General features: G+C 35.5%; 1 protein-coding gene across 2 annotated transcripts in view; it reads right to left on the bottom strand.

The window, feature by feature from the left end:
* The window catches only part of RICTOR (RPTOR independent companion of MTOR complex 2), an 84,957-nt gene that overhangs the window by 32,961 nt on the left and 34,630 nt on the right, over nucleotides 1-17,366 (bottom strand). For both annotated transcript variants that reach the window (XM_013008655.3, XM_013008654.3), the window contains exons 8-17: nucleotides 16,031-16,098; nucleotides 12,516-12,598; nucleotides 9,612-9,699; nucleotides 8,974-9,064; nucleotides 8,767-8,833; nucleotides 8,547-8,627; nucleotides 6,820-6,920; nucleotides 3,404-3,569; nucleotides 3,025-3,126; nucleotides 2,882-2,928 (exon numbers count right to left, since the gene is read on the bottom strand). In XM_013008655.3, coding sequence (XP_012864109.1) covers nucleotides 2,882-2,928; nucleotides 3,025-3,126; nucleotides 3,404-3,569; nucleotides 6,820-6,920; nucleotides 8,547-8,627; nucleotides 8,767-8,833; nucleotides 8,974-9,064; nucleotides 9,612-9,699; nucleotides 12,516-12,598; nucleotides 16,031-16,098 — 894 coding nt within the window. The remainder of the gene's footprint in view (nucleotides 1-2,881; nucleotides 2,929-3,024; nucleotides 3,127-3,403; nucleotides 3,570-6,819; nucleotides 6,921-8,546; nucleotides 8,628-8,766; nucleotides 8,834-8,973; nucleotides 9,065-9,611; nucleotides 9,700-12,515; nucleotides 12,599-16,030; nucleotides 16,099-17,366) is intronic.

Genomic DNA, 17,366 nt, shown 5'->3' with positions numbered 1-17,366 from the left:
ACAAAATACTGCCTTCCCTTCCTCGAAGGAGCTTTCTGGCTGTTACTTCCTCCCAGGCAGATTTGTTAGATCTTTTGGCACTGCATGACATTGTCAATACTCTTTACCGGCACAATTCAAATGTATCCATTCTTCTTTGGTCTTCCTTGCTAAATGTCCAATTTTCACATGCGTACAAGATGACTGAAAATACCATGGCTTAGTCCACAAAGTTAATATCCTTGTTTTATAACACTTTAGCTTTACCTAATGTAATGTGTCGTTTGAACTCTTGATTGCTGCTTCCATGAGGAGATTGTACATCCAAGCAAATTAAAACTTTGACAACTTCAAATCTTTCTCCATTCATCATGCTACCTATTGGTAATGAGAATTTTGGTGTCATTTACTGTGAGTTGTAATGCATTATCAAAACTGCAATCCTTGTTCTTCATCAGCACATGCTGCAATTCTGCCTCACGTTCAGCAAGTAAGTAATGCCATCTGCATATTGCAGGTTGTTAAAAAGCCTTCTTTCAATTCTGATGCCACATTATTCATATAATCCAGCTTTTAAAATTATTTGTTCAGTATAAAGATTCAATAAGTAAGGTGATACAACCTTGATGCAAACCGTTCATGATTTTAAACCAGGCAGTACTTCCTTGTCCTCATTGCACAACTGCCCCTTGGTTCATGTTCAGGTTCCTCATGAGCAGAATAAAGTGTTCTCAAATTCCAGTCCTCTTAAGACTATCCATAATTTATTATGATCCACAGTCAAATGCATTTGCACAGCCAGTAAGACAAAAGTAAGCCTCTATCTGGTATCCTCTGCTTCAAGCCCAGATCCATCAGACATCAGCAATAAAATCCCTTGGTTCCATATCCTTTTCTGAATCAGACCTGAATCTCTGGCAGTTCCTTGTCAGTGTACTGCTGAAAGCATTGTCAGTTGATCTTCAGCAAAATTTTAATTGCAGTTGAAATTAATGATATTGTCCTGTAATTTGAGTATTCTGTTGGGTGACCTTTCTTTGGAATGGATACAAATATGGACCTTTTCCAGTTGGCCAAGTAGCTGTCTTCCAAATTCCCTGGCATAGAGTGCTTCCAGAGCTTCATCGACTTGTTGAAACATTTTAATTGCTATTCCATCAATTCCTGGAGCCTTGTTTTGAGCTAATGCTTTTGGTGTGACTTGAACTTCTTTGTTCAGCCTGTTTTCGATCATACGCTATGTGCTGAAATGTGAACTATTATTTCCATATTCCATGCATATTCTTCAGCTGCATCCTGTATCATTTGACATTTTGCCCATAGAATCTTTCAATATTGCTGCTCAAGGCTTGACATTTTTCTTGAGTTCTTTCAGTTTAAGATATCCAACCCGGTTCTTATTTTGTGTGTTTTGACTCTAGGCCTTTGCATGATTCATGTCTTCTTGAGATGGTCCTTTGGAATTTTCTGTTCAGGTTTCTGACTTAATCCATTTTTCCCTTAGCTCCTCTTATGAGAGCCTCTTCTAACATTCACTTTGATCTTTTGCTTTCTTCATGACTGATGGTCTTGATGTCCTCCCATAGCTCATCAAGGCTTCTTTCATCAGTGTTCAATGCATCAAATCTGTTCTTGATATGTTCTCAAAATTCAGGTGGGACCAACTTAAGGTTGTATTTTGGCTCTCGTTGACTTGTTTTTAATTTTCTTCAGCTTACCGGGCAATTGATGGTCTATTCTAGTCAGCTCCTGTCTGGTTTTAGCTCTTGATATTGAGCTTCTTCAGAGCCTGCTCCCAGAGTAGCAGTCAAGTTGATTTCTGTGTATTCTATCTGGTGAATTCCATGTGTATAGTCGCTATTTATGTTGCTGAAAAGGGTTATTTGCTATTAAGTCATTGGTCTTGCAAAATTCTATCATGGGATTTCCAGCTTAGTTTCTATCACCAAAACTTTATTTTCCAACTACAATTTCTTCCTCTTTATTCCCAACTTTACATTCCAATCCCCAATTGATCATGGTTGATAAATTTCAGAATGAAGACATTGGCATAATTTTCAGTTTCTGCATCACTAGCTTTAATGCTTGTGCATGAAATTTGAATCATAGTTGTACTGACTTGATTTTCTTATGTGGGTAGATACTATCCTACCACAGACAACACTGTACTGCATGATAAATCTTGACATGTCCTTTTTGACAATGAATGAGACACCATTCTTCTTGACTGTGTCATTCCTGGTATATTAAACTAAATGATTTTCTAACTAAAAGATTAAACTAAATGATTCAAATTGCCAATACCAGTCCATTTCTGCTCACCTATGCCTACAATGTCGCCCTTTATTCCATTTAATTTTGACAAATTCCAATTTTCCTAGATCTAGACTTCATCAATTCCAAGTTCTAATTATTAATTGGTGTTCCAGCTGTTTCTTCTCATTTTGAGTTGTGTCAAACAGCAAATGAAGGTCCAGAAGGTTTGCTACATAGGCTTCACTCCTCAGTCACTATGGAGGACTCTACTTTGCGAAAACAGCTCTTCCTCAGTTGTATCTTGAGTGCCTTCTCACCTGAGGAGCTTATCTTCCAGCTCTAACTCTGACAATACTCTGCTTCTATTCATTAGGTTTTCTGTATCTGACAATGTTTTGAAGCTATCCATAAAGTTTTCTGTAGCTAACTCCTCTGAAGTGGACAGTCTATTCCTTCTTAGTAGTCTGTTCTTAGTCTAGAAGCTCTGCTGAAACCTCTTCGCTTTGGGTGACACTGCTGGTATATGAAATACCAGTGATACAGCTTTCAGCATCACAGCAACACACAAACCAACACACTATGACAAACATTATGCAATGGTCATAAATGAATGCAAATCCAAGTTCTTCCAATAGTTCTTACATACCTGTGTAATTGTTCATCTTTATAGTTTCTTAGATTTATATTTGGCCACTGGAAAAAATATATAAATACTTATCAATTATCAAACATTTAAGAATGTAATTATAGCAAAATGAAGATATTCAAGCATTATCAGAGATATCAAACCTTAAGAATGGTCCCTATGAGATTCCAATTCCATTCAAGATTCTCTTTATGTTGGAGGACTTGACTATCTCTAAGGTTCATTAAAAGTGCTTCCTCTGTATCCTAAAAGTATCAGAAAGTAATAAATAAAATTAAGAAAGTTGTCTGCATTATCAGCAAGTTATATTCCAACTTGGGGAAAAAAATATATAGAATGTCAAGATTTTGTAACTTTAAAAGTTAGTAATTTACACCTCTAAACTACATGAAGTCATGATAAAACTTGAAAGTCATTTGGAAATCATGCATGAATGAAATAACAAACTTACTCAAGTATATGAACACTTGGGTGCACTGGTTAAAAATTAAGAAAATTAAAATTGTTATTTCATGTCAGTACCTTAAGAAAAAATATATCTTTCTGAACTCGGAGATACTGATCCCGTTTCTGGTGTGTTGCAATTGCTTTCTGAACAATGTGATCTAAATGAAGACTGTAAGGCTTAGGTCCTCGTTTCTTCATTTCATGGAAGCGTTTTAAGCAATTCAAAGCTGCACTGGCTCGCCTAATAAGAAAAAAAAAAAATCAACACTGTCAAAAGACTAACATAATTTAAAAACTAATGTGGGAAATTACTCAAAGCTTACAGAAATATTAGAGCATATTACTTAAAGTAAATGAATTACTTTTATTTGGAACCACAATATTGTGCCAAAGTATATACACACGCACAGAAAGAGAGAGAAAGAATAAGAAGCCACGACCACCGCTCATTTGTAGAAGAAACACTACTTACTCATCTTTTCTTCTAGAATGGTCACATTTTGTAGCATGCTTTTAAGAACTTCTACAAGTCAGAAAATTGTTGTGTTGTTGACAATTGTGAGTCACGGGGACCCCATGTACGCAAAGTACAACAGGGTGTGTTCAAGGTGCTACCTTTGTGGAGAAGCTCACTATGCCCTTCTTCCAACACCCCAAGGGGTGAGTCTGAACCACCAAACTTTCAGCTGGCTCTCTAGAAGCCCGGCCATTTGTGCTACAAAGGACTCTTCCAGAAACCTAGCTTCTTAAGGTTTGTTCTTAACCTATCTGAAACTGAATTTTGTTTATGGTAAGAGAATGAGATATAACTCCATAAGACGATAAGGATAAGTAACAATCCCTATTTTTCTCATTGATGGGATAAATGGAATTTCCTCATAAAGAGGATCTTTTAAAATTTATGTTTTATTTCTTGTAGTACATCTTGTAAGAATTTAGTAGCAATCAAGTCTCACCTTCAAAACTTTGCCAAATATGAAAGAGAATTAGAATTTTAAAACTCTGAGATGTGCTAAAACTAGTAAGCATTTACTCTTATCAATAAGATTACTTTACTGAGCTAAAAAGATTTCTTTTAAAAGATCATTTTATTGGGGGCTCTTACAGCTCATATAATTGATCCATACATCAACTGTATCAAGCATATTTGTACATATGCTGCCATCATTATTTTCTGAACATTTACTTCCTATTTGAGTGTTTGGTATCAGCTCCTTGAGCTAAAAGGATTTTTAAGAAGACCACAATCACTGGAAGGAGCCAGAGTGATGTTTGGGGATAAATGTTGGTCTGTTAACTGCAAGGTTGGTGGCTCAAACCCACCAGCTGCTCTGCAGGAGAAACATGAGGCTGTCTGCTCTAATAATGATTTACAGCTTTGGAAAACCTAAAGGTTGGTATGAGTTGGAATTGAATTAATGGCAATGGACTTGTTTTGGGTTGGTTATCACTGTAGTTTGGGGTTAAATGCAAATTCCTGACAAACCTTGAAATCTGTGACCATATTGAAACCCAGAGTTTATATTTACAGAAACCTGTTGGTAATAAGTGTTAGACTGCTAACCAAAAGATCAGAGCTTCCACGCCCCCAGATTTTCCCCCAAAAGATGAAGCAGCTGGCTTCCACAAAGATTTGTGGAAGTATTTCCCAAAGTGCGTGACATTGTTCCTTAGGAGGCGGCTCTCAAAAGTCCCTTCAAAAGGGACTATACTTTATCCTGGATTGTGGGTACAGTACAAATGTTTTTAATTACCAGGGGGGTGCTGGGTAATTTTTCTTTTTTCCTGAAAAAAGCTAATAAGCCAAGTAAGTTTTGTAACCTGTGCTTTACAGTATTAGAAACCCTATGAAGTAGTTCTACTCTGGCTTCTGTGAGAATCAACTCAATAGCTATGGATTCAGGCTCTACAAAGAGTATATATTTTCCATTGTCAAACTTCTCAAAAGCCCAGAGCTACTATTTTTTTTTTGTTGGTTTCTTTCTTTTCTTCAAGTCAGATATAACAACCTATGTCCCAAACCCTGTTTTCTGCCTTCCAGATAGAGCAGCAGTTGACCTTAGCAGAACACCTGCAGCCAATCGAAGCAAAGGCCGCCCCCCCACCAACCAGCCAATCAAAACCCATTACCAGTTTAAGCAGCCAATCAAATCAGACCTCTTCACATTTCCCCTCCACCCCCCAAAAAAGAGCCTAAATCAAGCACCAGGGCTCCAGGAGCTTCCTAAGAATAAGAAGCCTTCTCCGGAGGTACAACTTCATGGGTGGGGTGGGACAGGGGTGCCCAGAGCTACTATTATTGGCATACGTTTAGAGTTAGAATTTATGATTCCTAATACTCTGCTAAAAATACAATTTCAAAAAAATAAAAAATAAAATACAACTTCAGTCTGTTAAATAGCAGTATTTTTCACTGTCACCATTAAAATGAGTGTGTAACTAAACAGACTATTATTTATTTATGCACAGCTCTGTATTAAATAAAACGGATTAAACTTTTAAAACATATACTAAAAATTGTTAACAAAAGTCTATAGTTCCAAATAGCTAATAAACTGTTTTAGCAACATATCATTGATATACATAGATTGATTTTTCTGATAATGGACAAAAAGGCCCAAAAAAGACATCCCAAATTAAAACAAAATTTTACAATATAAAAAAGGATTCCTATTAGTATTTCTCAAAGTCCTCATTTTTGCATTTTATGTTATTAGCAATGAAATTCCAGCTCAGAGATCAATGTATAAAAGGGGGCTTCAAAGAGTTCATGGAAAAATTCCATTATCTTTCAGTTTCTCAAGTCCCCTCTTATCACCCGTATTGCTTTTAAATTCTATGCTTGTAATATCTCCTGCAGTACTAAAGAATGTACTGTGATGCCCATATTATGTCTATAGTATGGGTTATTAAATGTGAATATTTTAATTGCATATCTAAGAGAGTACATTGGTAATCTTTTGCTTTGTTACACTGAAATAATTTATAAACACATAAAAAAGGAATCTAAATTAGGGCTTATAGCATAAAATAGTCCAAAGAAGATTTTAATCAACACTTTGTGCTGTGTAAAAAACATGCTAAAAATGCGATTCTGCTGTTATATTTTTTAGCTTAAAACAGAAATGACTAGGTATTTTGTAGGAGCCCGGGTTATGTACTGGCTGCTAACTACAAAGTCTGCAGTTCAAAATCACCAGCTGCTCTTCTGGACAAAGAGGAGGTTTTTTACTCTTATGAATGTTTAGTCTTGGAAATCCAGAGAGGCAGTTGGTTCTACCCTGTCCTGTAGGGTCACTGTGAGTTGGAATCAACTTGATGGCAGTGAGTTTTGTGTTATTTTTCTGTAAGACTTTCCTAAACGGAATTTCAAGTGTAGCTTAATGATAGTTCTTTTGTTAAAAAAAAAAAGAGAGAGAGAGAAAAGGTCATTTATTTATGTGAATATAAAACATACGATTTGCAAATGCTGCTGAATCTCTGATACTTACAGTCTTTTTTCCTTGGGGATATCAAAGGATGCAGCCATATTCATTAGGGTTGGTAAACAGTGCAAATGATGGCTATGTGCATGAGGAAGAATTGTGTTTGCCTAAAATGAAACATCTCATATAAATTTACAGAAACAGAAATCTTTTGTTATGGGTTATCTAGCTATGACATTATAATTCAAGACTACTAAAGCCCCTCAATATGTCTTTTCCCCTAATGTATAGTTATTTACCATTTTTACCTTACCTACTTTCAACAAGGATGAGATATAAGAAATATAAAGGAAAAAAAAGAAATATAAAGATCATATTATACTAATAAAACTGCTCACTGTCAGAAAGCTTATCTGTTAATATCATATTATAATTGTTAAGTGGTACCCAATACAGTTCTAAATAATCTAAAAGAACTATCAAAACTTGGATCTGGTGCTCTCATGTTAAACAATGACATTTAAAATACTAGATGCAATATAATTAAATTATGAGGTGGTTTCTTACATTTACAAACTACCTTCTCGAAAGAGATTCGGCTCATATACTAAGAATTCTGAGATTTGCATGCGAAATAAAATCGCATCAGCATACATCTTCCTGACAATTAGAAAAAATTAATTAAATGTGAAAACCAAAAGACAGATGTATTTTAAGCAAGAAATTAACAATGTCATACTCTAGGTGATCGGCTTTTAACATAACAAGAGTAACATGCTGGTGTATGGGACAAAGGGAAAGATGAAATTTATAAAGCAGATCAAATTTATATAACAATTTTGAGTATGAATTTCTTACTGATAATGTTATCTTCAGAATTAAAATAAAAATAATCAGACCTGAAAGTCTGTAGAAAACTACTTAAGTATTTCACAGATTTGCCAAAGATATGAGCACAAAGCTAAAAAGGCAATTACATTAAAATCTGTTTAATTATTTTTATCTCATTCACACAGCTCACTAAGAGAAACAGAAAGACAAACGGGGGAAACCAGATCAAAATAACCTGGTTAAAAAAAACAAGCTATAACCTGGTTAAAAAAAACAAGCTATAATCTATAATTTTAAGATTTGCAATAGGGTTACTTCTTCCTTAACTTATTTAACGTGTCAATTTAATATTTTACTAGCCAGTAGGTGACCTAAGCCTATGAATTTCTATTGTGCAAACTTATAGAACCTCCACCATGGCCTGGTTTTCTCGAAGAGAATGGTCAGGCCACTTTCCTACCTCCTGCTTTCCGAAAGTCACCGATGTCATCAAATCATGCCATAACAAGATAGGGACTCCCACTTTCTAAATGTCAAACTACGAGTGTACAGAGTTCATGTTTTCCAACAAAATTGTATTCATACTTTTCCAAAGTGTCCTTAGTTCAGGCACTGACTGCCATGTATCCATTCCATTGCTAGCTGGTTGAACTAATATCTACAATTCTGTTATTTATGGCTTTTTTAGGACGGCTTTCTAAGAAAGCTTAATATTTATAAAGTAACACTGAAAGTAAATGGAAAAGTAAAAACTCACTCCTTTTTATTTTCTGTATTTATAAAACCAGCCAAAACACACAAAATTAACATATAAGCTTCAGGGCTTTTTGTAATGCAAAGCCTAACATCAATATACTGATTGATTTTTGGAAATAATTCAAACTTACACTGTTGACGTAACCTGTTTTGCAAATTAAAGCATTAACCGGATGAAATATATTACCCGAAGTTGCTAAACTTACCATATGTAAGAGCTCTCCTAAAAGGACGGTAGCTCTAACTGCAATATGGTTATCACTGTTAGTTATCACTTCAACCAAGCCCTTTGAAAATAAAAAGGTAGTGTCATTTTTGCACTACAATATAGAGGAATACATTTATGGATTAGATGTTGGCTGCTTTCAAACTACTGCATTAATGAAAATACAATGCAACACAAGACAATAAATTTCAAAAAGTTACCTCTAACAGTCCATTACGAATAAATGCGGAGAGAATCAATGCCAAATAATTATCCATGAGGTCTGGCCTGAAAATAAATACACACAGCACAGAAACCGTTTACATAATGCTTCATAGACTGGATAACTTAATATAAAAAATAGTGATTATACTTTTGAATTGGATTATTATAATTGAATTGGACCCATTTGTATTCATAAATTCTACCTCGATCGGGCACGATGGGGAAGAATAGTTTTTGCCTCAGCTGCTACAAAACCATCCGAGAGCCTCCAACTGTCTTGGAATCTACCTGGATCTACAAGTATTAAAGTTCAAATTAATGGAGTTAGAATATGGCACATCATTAAAACACTGGTAACACATGTAGAACCATGGACTAGTCAGCATTCACAGAACTTAGGTCTTGGTAAAACAAAAACAAAAGACTTAGGCACACAAAAAATTTTATTTATGCAACGTACACAGATCTAACTAACAGCTTTCAGTTAGTTCAGAGGACATCTTAGAGGAACTTAGCTAACATAAACAAGATATAGATTTGATACGGTCACTTGAGAAGTACACATTTTTTACTGTCTCTTGACCCACTTTCTTTACTATGACTACTCATTCATAAGAGCTACGATGATAGGAAGAAATATATATATTTTAATTTAAGAAATAATTTCTGAGTTGGGAACCCCCCTTTCCTCCATTAATTTCAGGCCATAATCTAGTAAGAATGAAAACTGATGGTCAATTGTTTGGCATTTTTCCTTTGAGGGATTCTGTTTCTTAGAATTCAATAGATAAATCCTCTTTAAAATGATACTATACAAGCAGACATGAACTCTAATACTTACCTACACTGAGCAGTGCTTCTATGAACTCTTCAGTCACAACAGGAAGAGGAAGACGAAATATATCATAAAGTACTTCAAGCAAACCTCGCTGTAAGGCAAATATATGCAGATCATTGATTCTTGTGAAATACATCTTCAATTTTTAAAATAAAAATTCTATCCCCAGAATAAAGAAAATAATAAAGCAGAATTACTGATACTTTGGAAAACGGTGGTTTTAGGCCTACATTTGGGAAGTGATAGCTACTGAAACTTACTAAACATGAAGCTAAGTAAAAAAAGTACTGCTACGAAATCATAGCAACCTTTATTAAACAGAGATATCCAAAGGACGAAGCCACTGGTTTTCAATATAGCTGCCATATAGGTATACACCTCTGACCTGTCCCTGAATTTGATGCATTTGAATTATGATGACAGCAAAGAATACTGAAAGTACCATAGACTGCCAGAATAAACAAATCTGTCTTGGAAGAAGTACAGCCAGAATGCTCCTTAGAAGTAAAGATAGTGTGATTTCTTCTGGTGTACAGTACTTTGAACACACAATCAGTAGAGATCAGTTCCTGGAAAAGGAAATTATGCTTGGGAAAGCAGAGAGGCGCTTCTGGCCTGTTTTCTAACCAATGCAATTGTCTATTTTCTTAAACCTTCTTAGTAACCCTCCACGATCATCCTGTTATTTGAGAAATCTTACCAAGTTTATGCCTTCAGGGTTCCAAAGAACAGGCACCGTAACCTTCTAAGCTGATCTTTCTGGCCCAGCAGATTCCCGCAGAAGGCAGTTTTTCATTGAAAACATCCCTACTTATAATCATAAAATCATCTTCAATGGCCTCTATTCTGCTTAAAAGACTGATAAAAAGATCAACCCTGAGATACGTGATTTTCTCACAACACTTTTGGCTAAGGTTTCCCTAACACTGAATATCCTGACCCATGTGAAGATTTCAATTCCAGCAGCTATCGCATTAGTGGTAATTCCACAGTCATCTTTTACCCCGTTCTGGACTTCAGCCAGTTTCTTCATTCATCTAGGTTGATGGCCTGCCCTCTCTTAGTTCATCTTTGAACTCTTCCTGGTTACTCTTCACACTCTTGACCAACTGAAAAGTTGTTTGTTCGTTTGTTTTTAAATTTACTATGGAACAGCAAACTTGCTGGAAAGTTTCAATGATTTGGGAAAATGTCCACTTACCTTCTGTTAAAAATTAGACAGTACCCCTGACCTCAAAATTGCTCTTTCAGGGCATTTTTTTAAGGCACCTCAACAAGAGTAAGATGTGTGTTTTAGTGAGAGAACTTTTCTTCAGTCAACCACTGATTACAGAGACATGTTTAAACACATTTTGCTTACAAAAAAAAAAAAACACAAAAAACTAACCATCCGTATATAAACTGGAAACCCAGTGGAAGTACTTTTTAAGTTGCACACTCATACATCAATTTATCTTTTCAACAATTTTTTATTATCCTTATTTTATACATGAAGAAACAGATTTGGAAGTTAAAAGTAATTTGCCCAACGTCATAAAGTTATAGATAATAAAGCCAGGAGTCTAACATTAGTTTGCTAAACTCCAAAAGGCTAAAAAGAAAGTAGTCAATAGAATTGCCTCATCTTTTGTTCCTTGTTCATCTCTCTTTCCTACATAACTAAATCCTTCATTTCTATCACCTAAATGCTTTTATTTCAGATTTTGATAAAGCAATATATCCTGGTTAAGATTTTCCTCCCAACTCCATGTTTGACTTATAGAAAGAAGCAAAAAATTGGCAATGAACATAATTTAAACAAAAATCTAAATAAGGGAAGAGTCATTTGAAAAATTTACTTTGTCTCTAAATTCAATTTTTAAAAACAGTTTAATACAAATTCCTATACACTGATGAATCTAGATTTATATCTAATCAATGAACATAAATATTAACAATTCACTTTTAATCAAACCTATCATTTCAAATATAAGGTCACAAAACAAAAACGCTAAGTTAGAAAGTGTAAGTTGCACAAAGTACTACATATACTTGTTGCTAAATATGATTTGTGTTTTGCTTAAACTTTTTACAATGAAAATATCTCCTGTAACAACTGGACATACCTTGCAGAGGGGGAGTGGGGAGGAAATGAGTCACTTAGGGTTCAGTATAGCAATAATGAAACCCACAACCTTCCTCTAGTTCTTAAAAGCTTCCTCCCCCCAACTACCATGACCCCAATTCAGCCTTGCAGACCTGGTTAGACCAGAGGATGCACCGCGGTACAGATGGGAACTGGAAATGTGGGGAATATAGGACAGATGAACCCCTCAGGACCAGCAGTGACAGTGGCGATACCGGGAGGGGGTAGAAAGGGGGAATCAATCACAAGGATCTACATATAACCTCCTCCCTGAGGGATGGGCAACATAAGGGTGGGTGAAGGGAGATGCCAGGCAGTGTAAGATAAGATATAATAATAATTTATAAATTATTTTGGGGAATGATGAGGGCAACAAATGTATAGGTGTGCTTTACACAATTGATCTATGTATTGTGATGAATTGTATGAGCGCAATAAAATGATTGAAAAAAAAAATATATATATATATATAATAATAAAAAGAAAATGTCTCCTGTAACGTGTGCATAATAAATTTAAATGGTAAAGTTTAATGAATCAAGAATAACTTCCAATTTTCTAACCCAATTTTTAATACAGCCATCACACTGAACAGAATTTAAAATTATTCAAATCATAGTGAGTGTTCCACTAAGTATTCAGTATTTTTTAAAAGCTATATGATACAGTTTAAAACTTCTGAGACAAAAGTATCACTTGAATTAATTTTTCTATACTTTTTATTTAAAAGAAATTAATTGCCTTAGTCCAGAAATAACATGTCATAATATTTTTTTGCCTACCCGTATTTCCATATTTGGTATGCAGAGTACTCCAATTAGAGACTGTATACCAGAATTTCCAGGTTTACATAAATTAATAATACCTAAAAAGAATAAAATGAAAAATCATTGAGTTGAATTTAAAAACAAAAATTTCAATAAAGTTGCACCCATAAATATAGAAGTTGTGAAATTTTTAAGTATATATTATAATTATTATTTGGTTAACATAATTTCAAACACTGTGTATTTCCTTACATATTAGATTTATTTACTCACTAATTTCATCAAATAAATTCCTTTGTCTCCTTGTTTTATCTCCACAAATCTACTGACCAAAGCTCCTTAGTTTGCCAATTAATTCCCTGGAGTGAAAACTTGCGGGAACAAGACAGTGATCTCTTTCCCTGGCTTAATGCCCCCATAGCCTAGTTTTGAAACCTTTTGCTTGATAAAAAGTTTAGCTAAAAATTTTATTAAGCATGCAGAGTAGTATAAATGAACAGACTTAAAGATAGATGAGATGAATCAGTAATATTTTGGGAGTAGAATTAATTTAAAATACATAAGAAAATGTCACAAAAGATATACAAATAGCAATAAGCACACATAAAGTATTCAATATCACTTGTTCATCATAGAAATACAAATTACATTTATAATGAGCTAACTGCCACAAATGCGAGAAGAGCTAAAATTAAAGTGTGGCAATACCAAATGCTAGAGAAAAAATAAAGTAGCCAGAATTCCCATGAATTGTTCAGGGGTACAATTATTTTGGGAGAAAGTTTGGCAGTTTCTTCTAAAATCAAGTATTCAGCAACCCTAACCTAGTAATTTCACTTGGGTAGGTGCCTCCGCAAAGTGAAAGTGTACATCCGTAGACAGCTCAGAGTAGCTTTTATTTAGAATAGTCACAAAGCTGCCAATTGCTCAGGTTACCCAACTGGATGAGACCTAAGCAAACCGCTATGCTTACCCACTGGAATACTACTTGGCAATAAAAAGGAACACATTTCTTATACAGCAATATGAACCAATGTCAAAATCATGCTGAAGAAAAAAGGTCTGCAATGCCATTTAAATAAAGCTCTTAAACTGGCAAAACTGATCTACGGTGAACAAAATCAAAGCAGCAGTTGCTTCCAGGGATCCTAGTGTAACTGGGAAGGGGCATAAAGCAACTTTCCAAAGTGATGGTAACGGTCAGTATCTCAGAAGGCTGAATACACATGTAAACACTTGTCAAGTTCTATACTCCAGATGTGTACACCTCACTGTATTTAAATTTCATCTTAAACAACACCAACACCAACAACACCCTTACTAGGAAATGCATTAGATAAGAATATGATGAATAGAGGAGTGGGCAGGTAGATAGGCAAGATATATAATTGTTTATCCAGGGAACTTATCTACTATTGGGGAAATAATGTCTGTGCCACACAACAAAACAAAACAATCTTCAAAGATCTGGTCTGTAATGCTGTTATATCTCTTAGTGCAGAAAGGGTATAAGACTATCAACCTTCTAAGTTTCTAATGAGGGAGCAATGTTTAGTGGCATCAGGAAATGTCAAAGTAAAGAAAGAGACTGTCAGAGATTAGAGAGACAGTGGCAGGCAGAAAGCTGACAAAGTAGATAATGAAGTGATATTCTGGTGGCTAAAGCACAATGGGGTCCTTGGTTGTGTAGTGGCTACATGCTGGGCTGTGATCCACAAGGTTGTCAGTTCAAAACCACCAGTTGCTCCTTGGGAGACAGACTGAGACTTTCCACTCCTGTAAACAGTTCCAATCTTGGACATTCACAGAGGCAGTTCTACCATGCCCTAAAGAATTGGCATCGACTCGAAGCATTGAGTTTGAGCTTTGAAGCAGAATGGAAAAAAATTTTTTTAAGAAGGTCTGAAACTACTCCAATGGCAAGGAAGTTGACTGATGGTAAAGAGGTATGACAATAAAGCAAGTTCTTAAGCAAGGGCATTGAAGGTTAGACTTGGCAGAGGATCGAATTGTTTTCTATCCTGAAAGAGTATGATGTGGGAGGTGGATGATGAAACAACAGAGGAATATGTTTCCTATGGTTGTCTATTAGGGCAGAAGTAGGGAGATGTGAAATATAAGATAGAAGAGCCCCGGTGGCTGTATAGGTTTAAGTGCTGGGCTGCAGTTCAGACTCACCAACCAATCTACAAGAGAAAGATGAGGCTATCTGCTCCTGTAAATATTTCGCCTCTGAAACCTAAAGGAGGAGTTCTACTCTATCCTACATTGAGTAGCTATAAATTGGAATCTATGTGGTGGCACGGGTTTGGGTTGGTTTGGGAAAGAGGGCAGAGCAAGTCCCTGGAAAAATACTGAGTAGAACACAAGTCTATGGGCAGAATAGAATTTGTATATAAAAGGTTACGATCACTCAAATATTTAAATATTTTTTCTGCTTACTTGTATTCTTAATTTTTTAATTGCTCAGTGTTGTGCAGCCAATTATTTCACATGGCTTTTCTGGTGACTGTCTTTGCAACTTCTAACATGTGACCATGAGGACCTTCCAAACAGGGCATATGGAACTTTAATAGTAGGACTGGTCAATTTTGCCATCCTGCCAGTACAATGACTTACGTTAGAAACATGAAGTATCATCTCACTAGCATGAAGAAAGAAGAGCCCTGAATGAGTGCATTCTAAGGACTCTTGAGATCCCTGCACTAAACCTCCCGATTCCAGGAGATAGAGTTGTGACAGCACAGAGAAGCTGTCGAGCAGAAGACAGACAAGTGGGTTTCCCAGGCCCGCAGTAAAACTGAGTGCCCCCAGGCAGGAATGCTGCCAGCAGAGTGAAATGCCTCCATGCACATTATTTGGGGAAACTAGGTTTCTGGAGCAATGGAGCGCAGTACCTTCATAGCTGAGGACTAGAGAGAGGTTTGCTTACAGGCATGGCTAAGGAATGTTCCTAAAGGGAAGAACTATATCCCGAGCATTTCTGATACTGAATTCTTACTTGTTAATTTCTGTGAGTTTTGTTCAGCAACTGTGATGACTAAGAAACACGCACGAGAAGTAAAGAGTACTATGTAATAAAGTTGGAAGAGTGCAGGTAGGTCTGAGCGCCATCTCATAGGCATCATCCTGGGGCTGATGGTGATCTTGGTTTTCTTTCTTCCTTGTGAAGTGAGAGGTCAGATGTGGTCCTAGCTACATTTTTACATTCAGTGACGTTTTGCAAATAGTCAATAAATATACACGGGAGCTTCAACGTGTTCATGGAAAAGTAAAATTAAGAGATAATAGAATTTTTTCATGAGTGTTTTATAGTTCCCATGTATAGACTAGGTGTTACAATAACAAACTTTAATCAGCTTATTTTACTAATTTTGGCTGAATACCTCTGGCTTAATAACATATAAGTTAAGATTAGATTAATAAAATTAATTAATAAGTCATGTTAAAATAACATTTTTTAATTTAAATTTTAAATTCAACACAATACAGATTTTCCTTAGTGCTTAAAGCAATGCAGAATAACTTACCTGCCCAGGACCGAAATGTTGCTATGATTCCCATTTTACTGGCTAGAAATCGTGCTTCTCTGTCTTCTCTGTTTAAGGGGAGAGAAGAAAAAAAATCAAGTTAAGTAAAAGTGGAGCTTTTCCAAGTACTACCTATCAGAATACATGTTAACTTAATGTTTAAATATACAAAAATTGAAAAAATATTAAAAAAGAAAGTCCAGCTCTACCTCAAAACAAACTACATAACTATACACTTCCAACTTAACACTGACAATAGTTTAAGATAACTTATAAATGCCCATTTTCAGTTCTACATTCCCTTTTTCTGAAGATTATTCTTAGATGGCTCATTAACACCTCTAATTGAGCATTAGGGAACATTAGTTAGCATAATCAACATCCCTGTACCAAAGTTGCCCTTTAGCAAAGAAAATTAGTGCATAAATCTCACACTTTAAACACATACACTTACACTACTTCTATCCAAAAACTTACTTGAGCATTCCCAAGAAGCTCATATAATCAGAGAAATCTTACTAATAATTAGATATGGCTAATATCACTAGCTTCTTTCTTGCTTGAAGATTGTGTATGCAAACATCACACTTGCTCCTCCCCATGCACTATTTATGAGTAGTGATTAAACAGAGTTATTTATATTCATGAAACATTCTCCTTGTGGCACTTATGTGGAAAAAGTGAGAATCAGGCACCTGTGTGATCTACTGCTCATTTTCTTTAAAAGGTGTGGCAAAATAGGTTAATTTTATAATAATTCATTCTCTTATTACAGTATTTGACATTATTTTCAAGTCACTCATTTCTTTTCTTGGCCATGTTGTTTTTAGGGATCGACCAGTTTCGACTTAAAGCAACCCTGCGGTACGTCACAATGAAACCGTGTCCTTCCAGTTCTGTACCATCTTCACAATGTTTTATTGTTTGAGCCCACTGTTGCAGCCTTTGTGGCATTATGTTAAGGATCTTCTCTCTTATTGACCTTGTACTTTACCAGGCACAATGTTCTTCTCCAGTCTCACCATCTTTCTTTCTACAAAGACACTTGGTGCCCCTGTCCAATACTGATTTATAACTGTCCAATACTGATTTATTTGTTCTCCTGCCAGTCCTTGGGATATTCAATATCCTTCATGAACACTATAATTCAAAGACTGAATTCTTTCATCTACTTTATTCACTGTCCAATCTTCACATGCATATGAGGTGAATGAAAATACAATGGCTGGATCAGCTACACCTTACTCCTCAAATTATCTTTGCTTTTAAACATACATACACACATATATAAATTTCACACTGGGCAATGTTTTGCTTGATGAGCAAAAGTTGCCCT

Source organism: Echinops telfairi, unplaced genomic scaffold (assembly GCF_000313985.2).
Source record: "Echinops telfairi isolate 266 unplaced genomic scaffold, ASM31398v2 ScPeMD7_7469;HRSCAF=8507_1, whole genome shotgun sequence".
In the NCBI taxonomy this organism is placed as follows: Eukaryota; Metazoa; Chordata; class Mammalia; order Afrosoricida; family Tenrecidae; genus Echinops; species Echinops telfairi.
The sequence above is the reverse complement of the archived record's forward strand: the minus strand, read 5'-3'. Positions and strand labels throughout refer to the sequence as shown.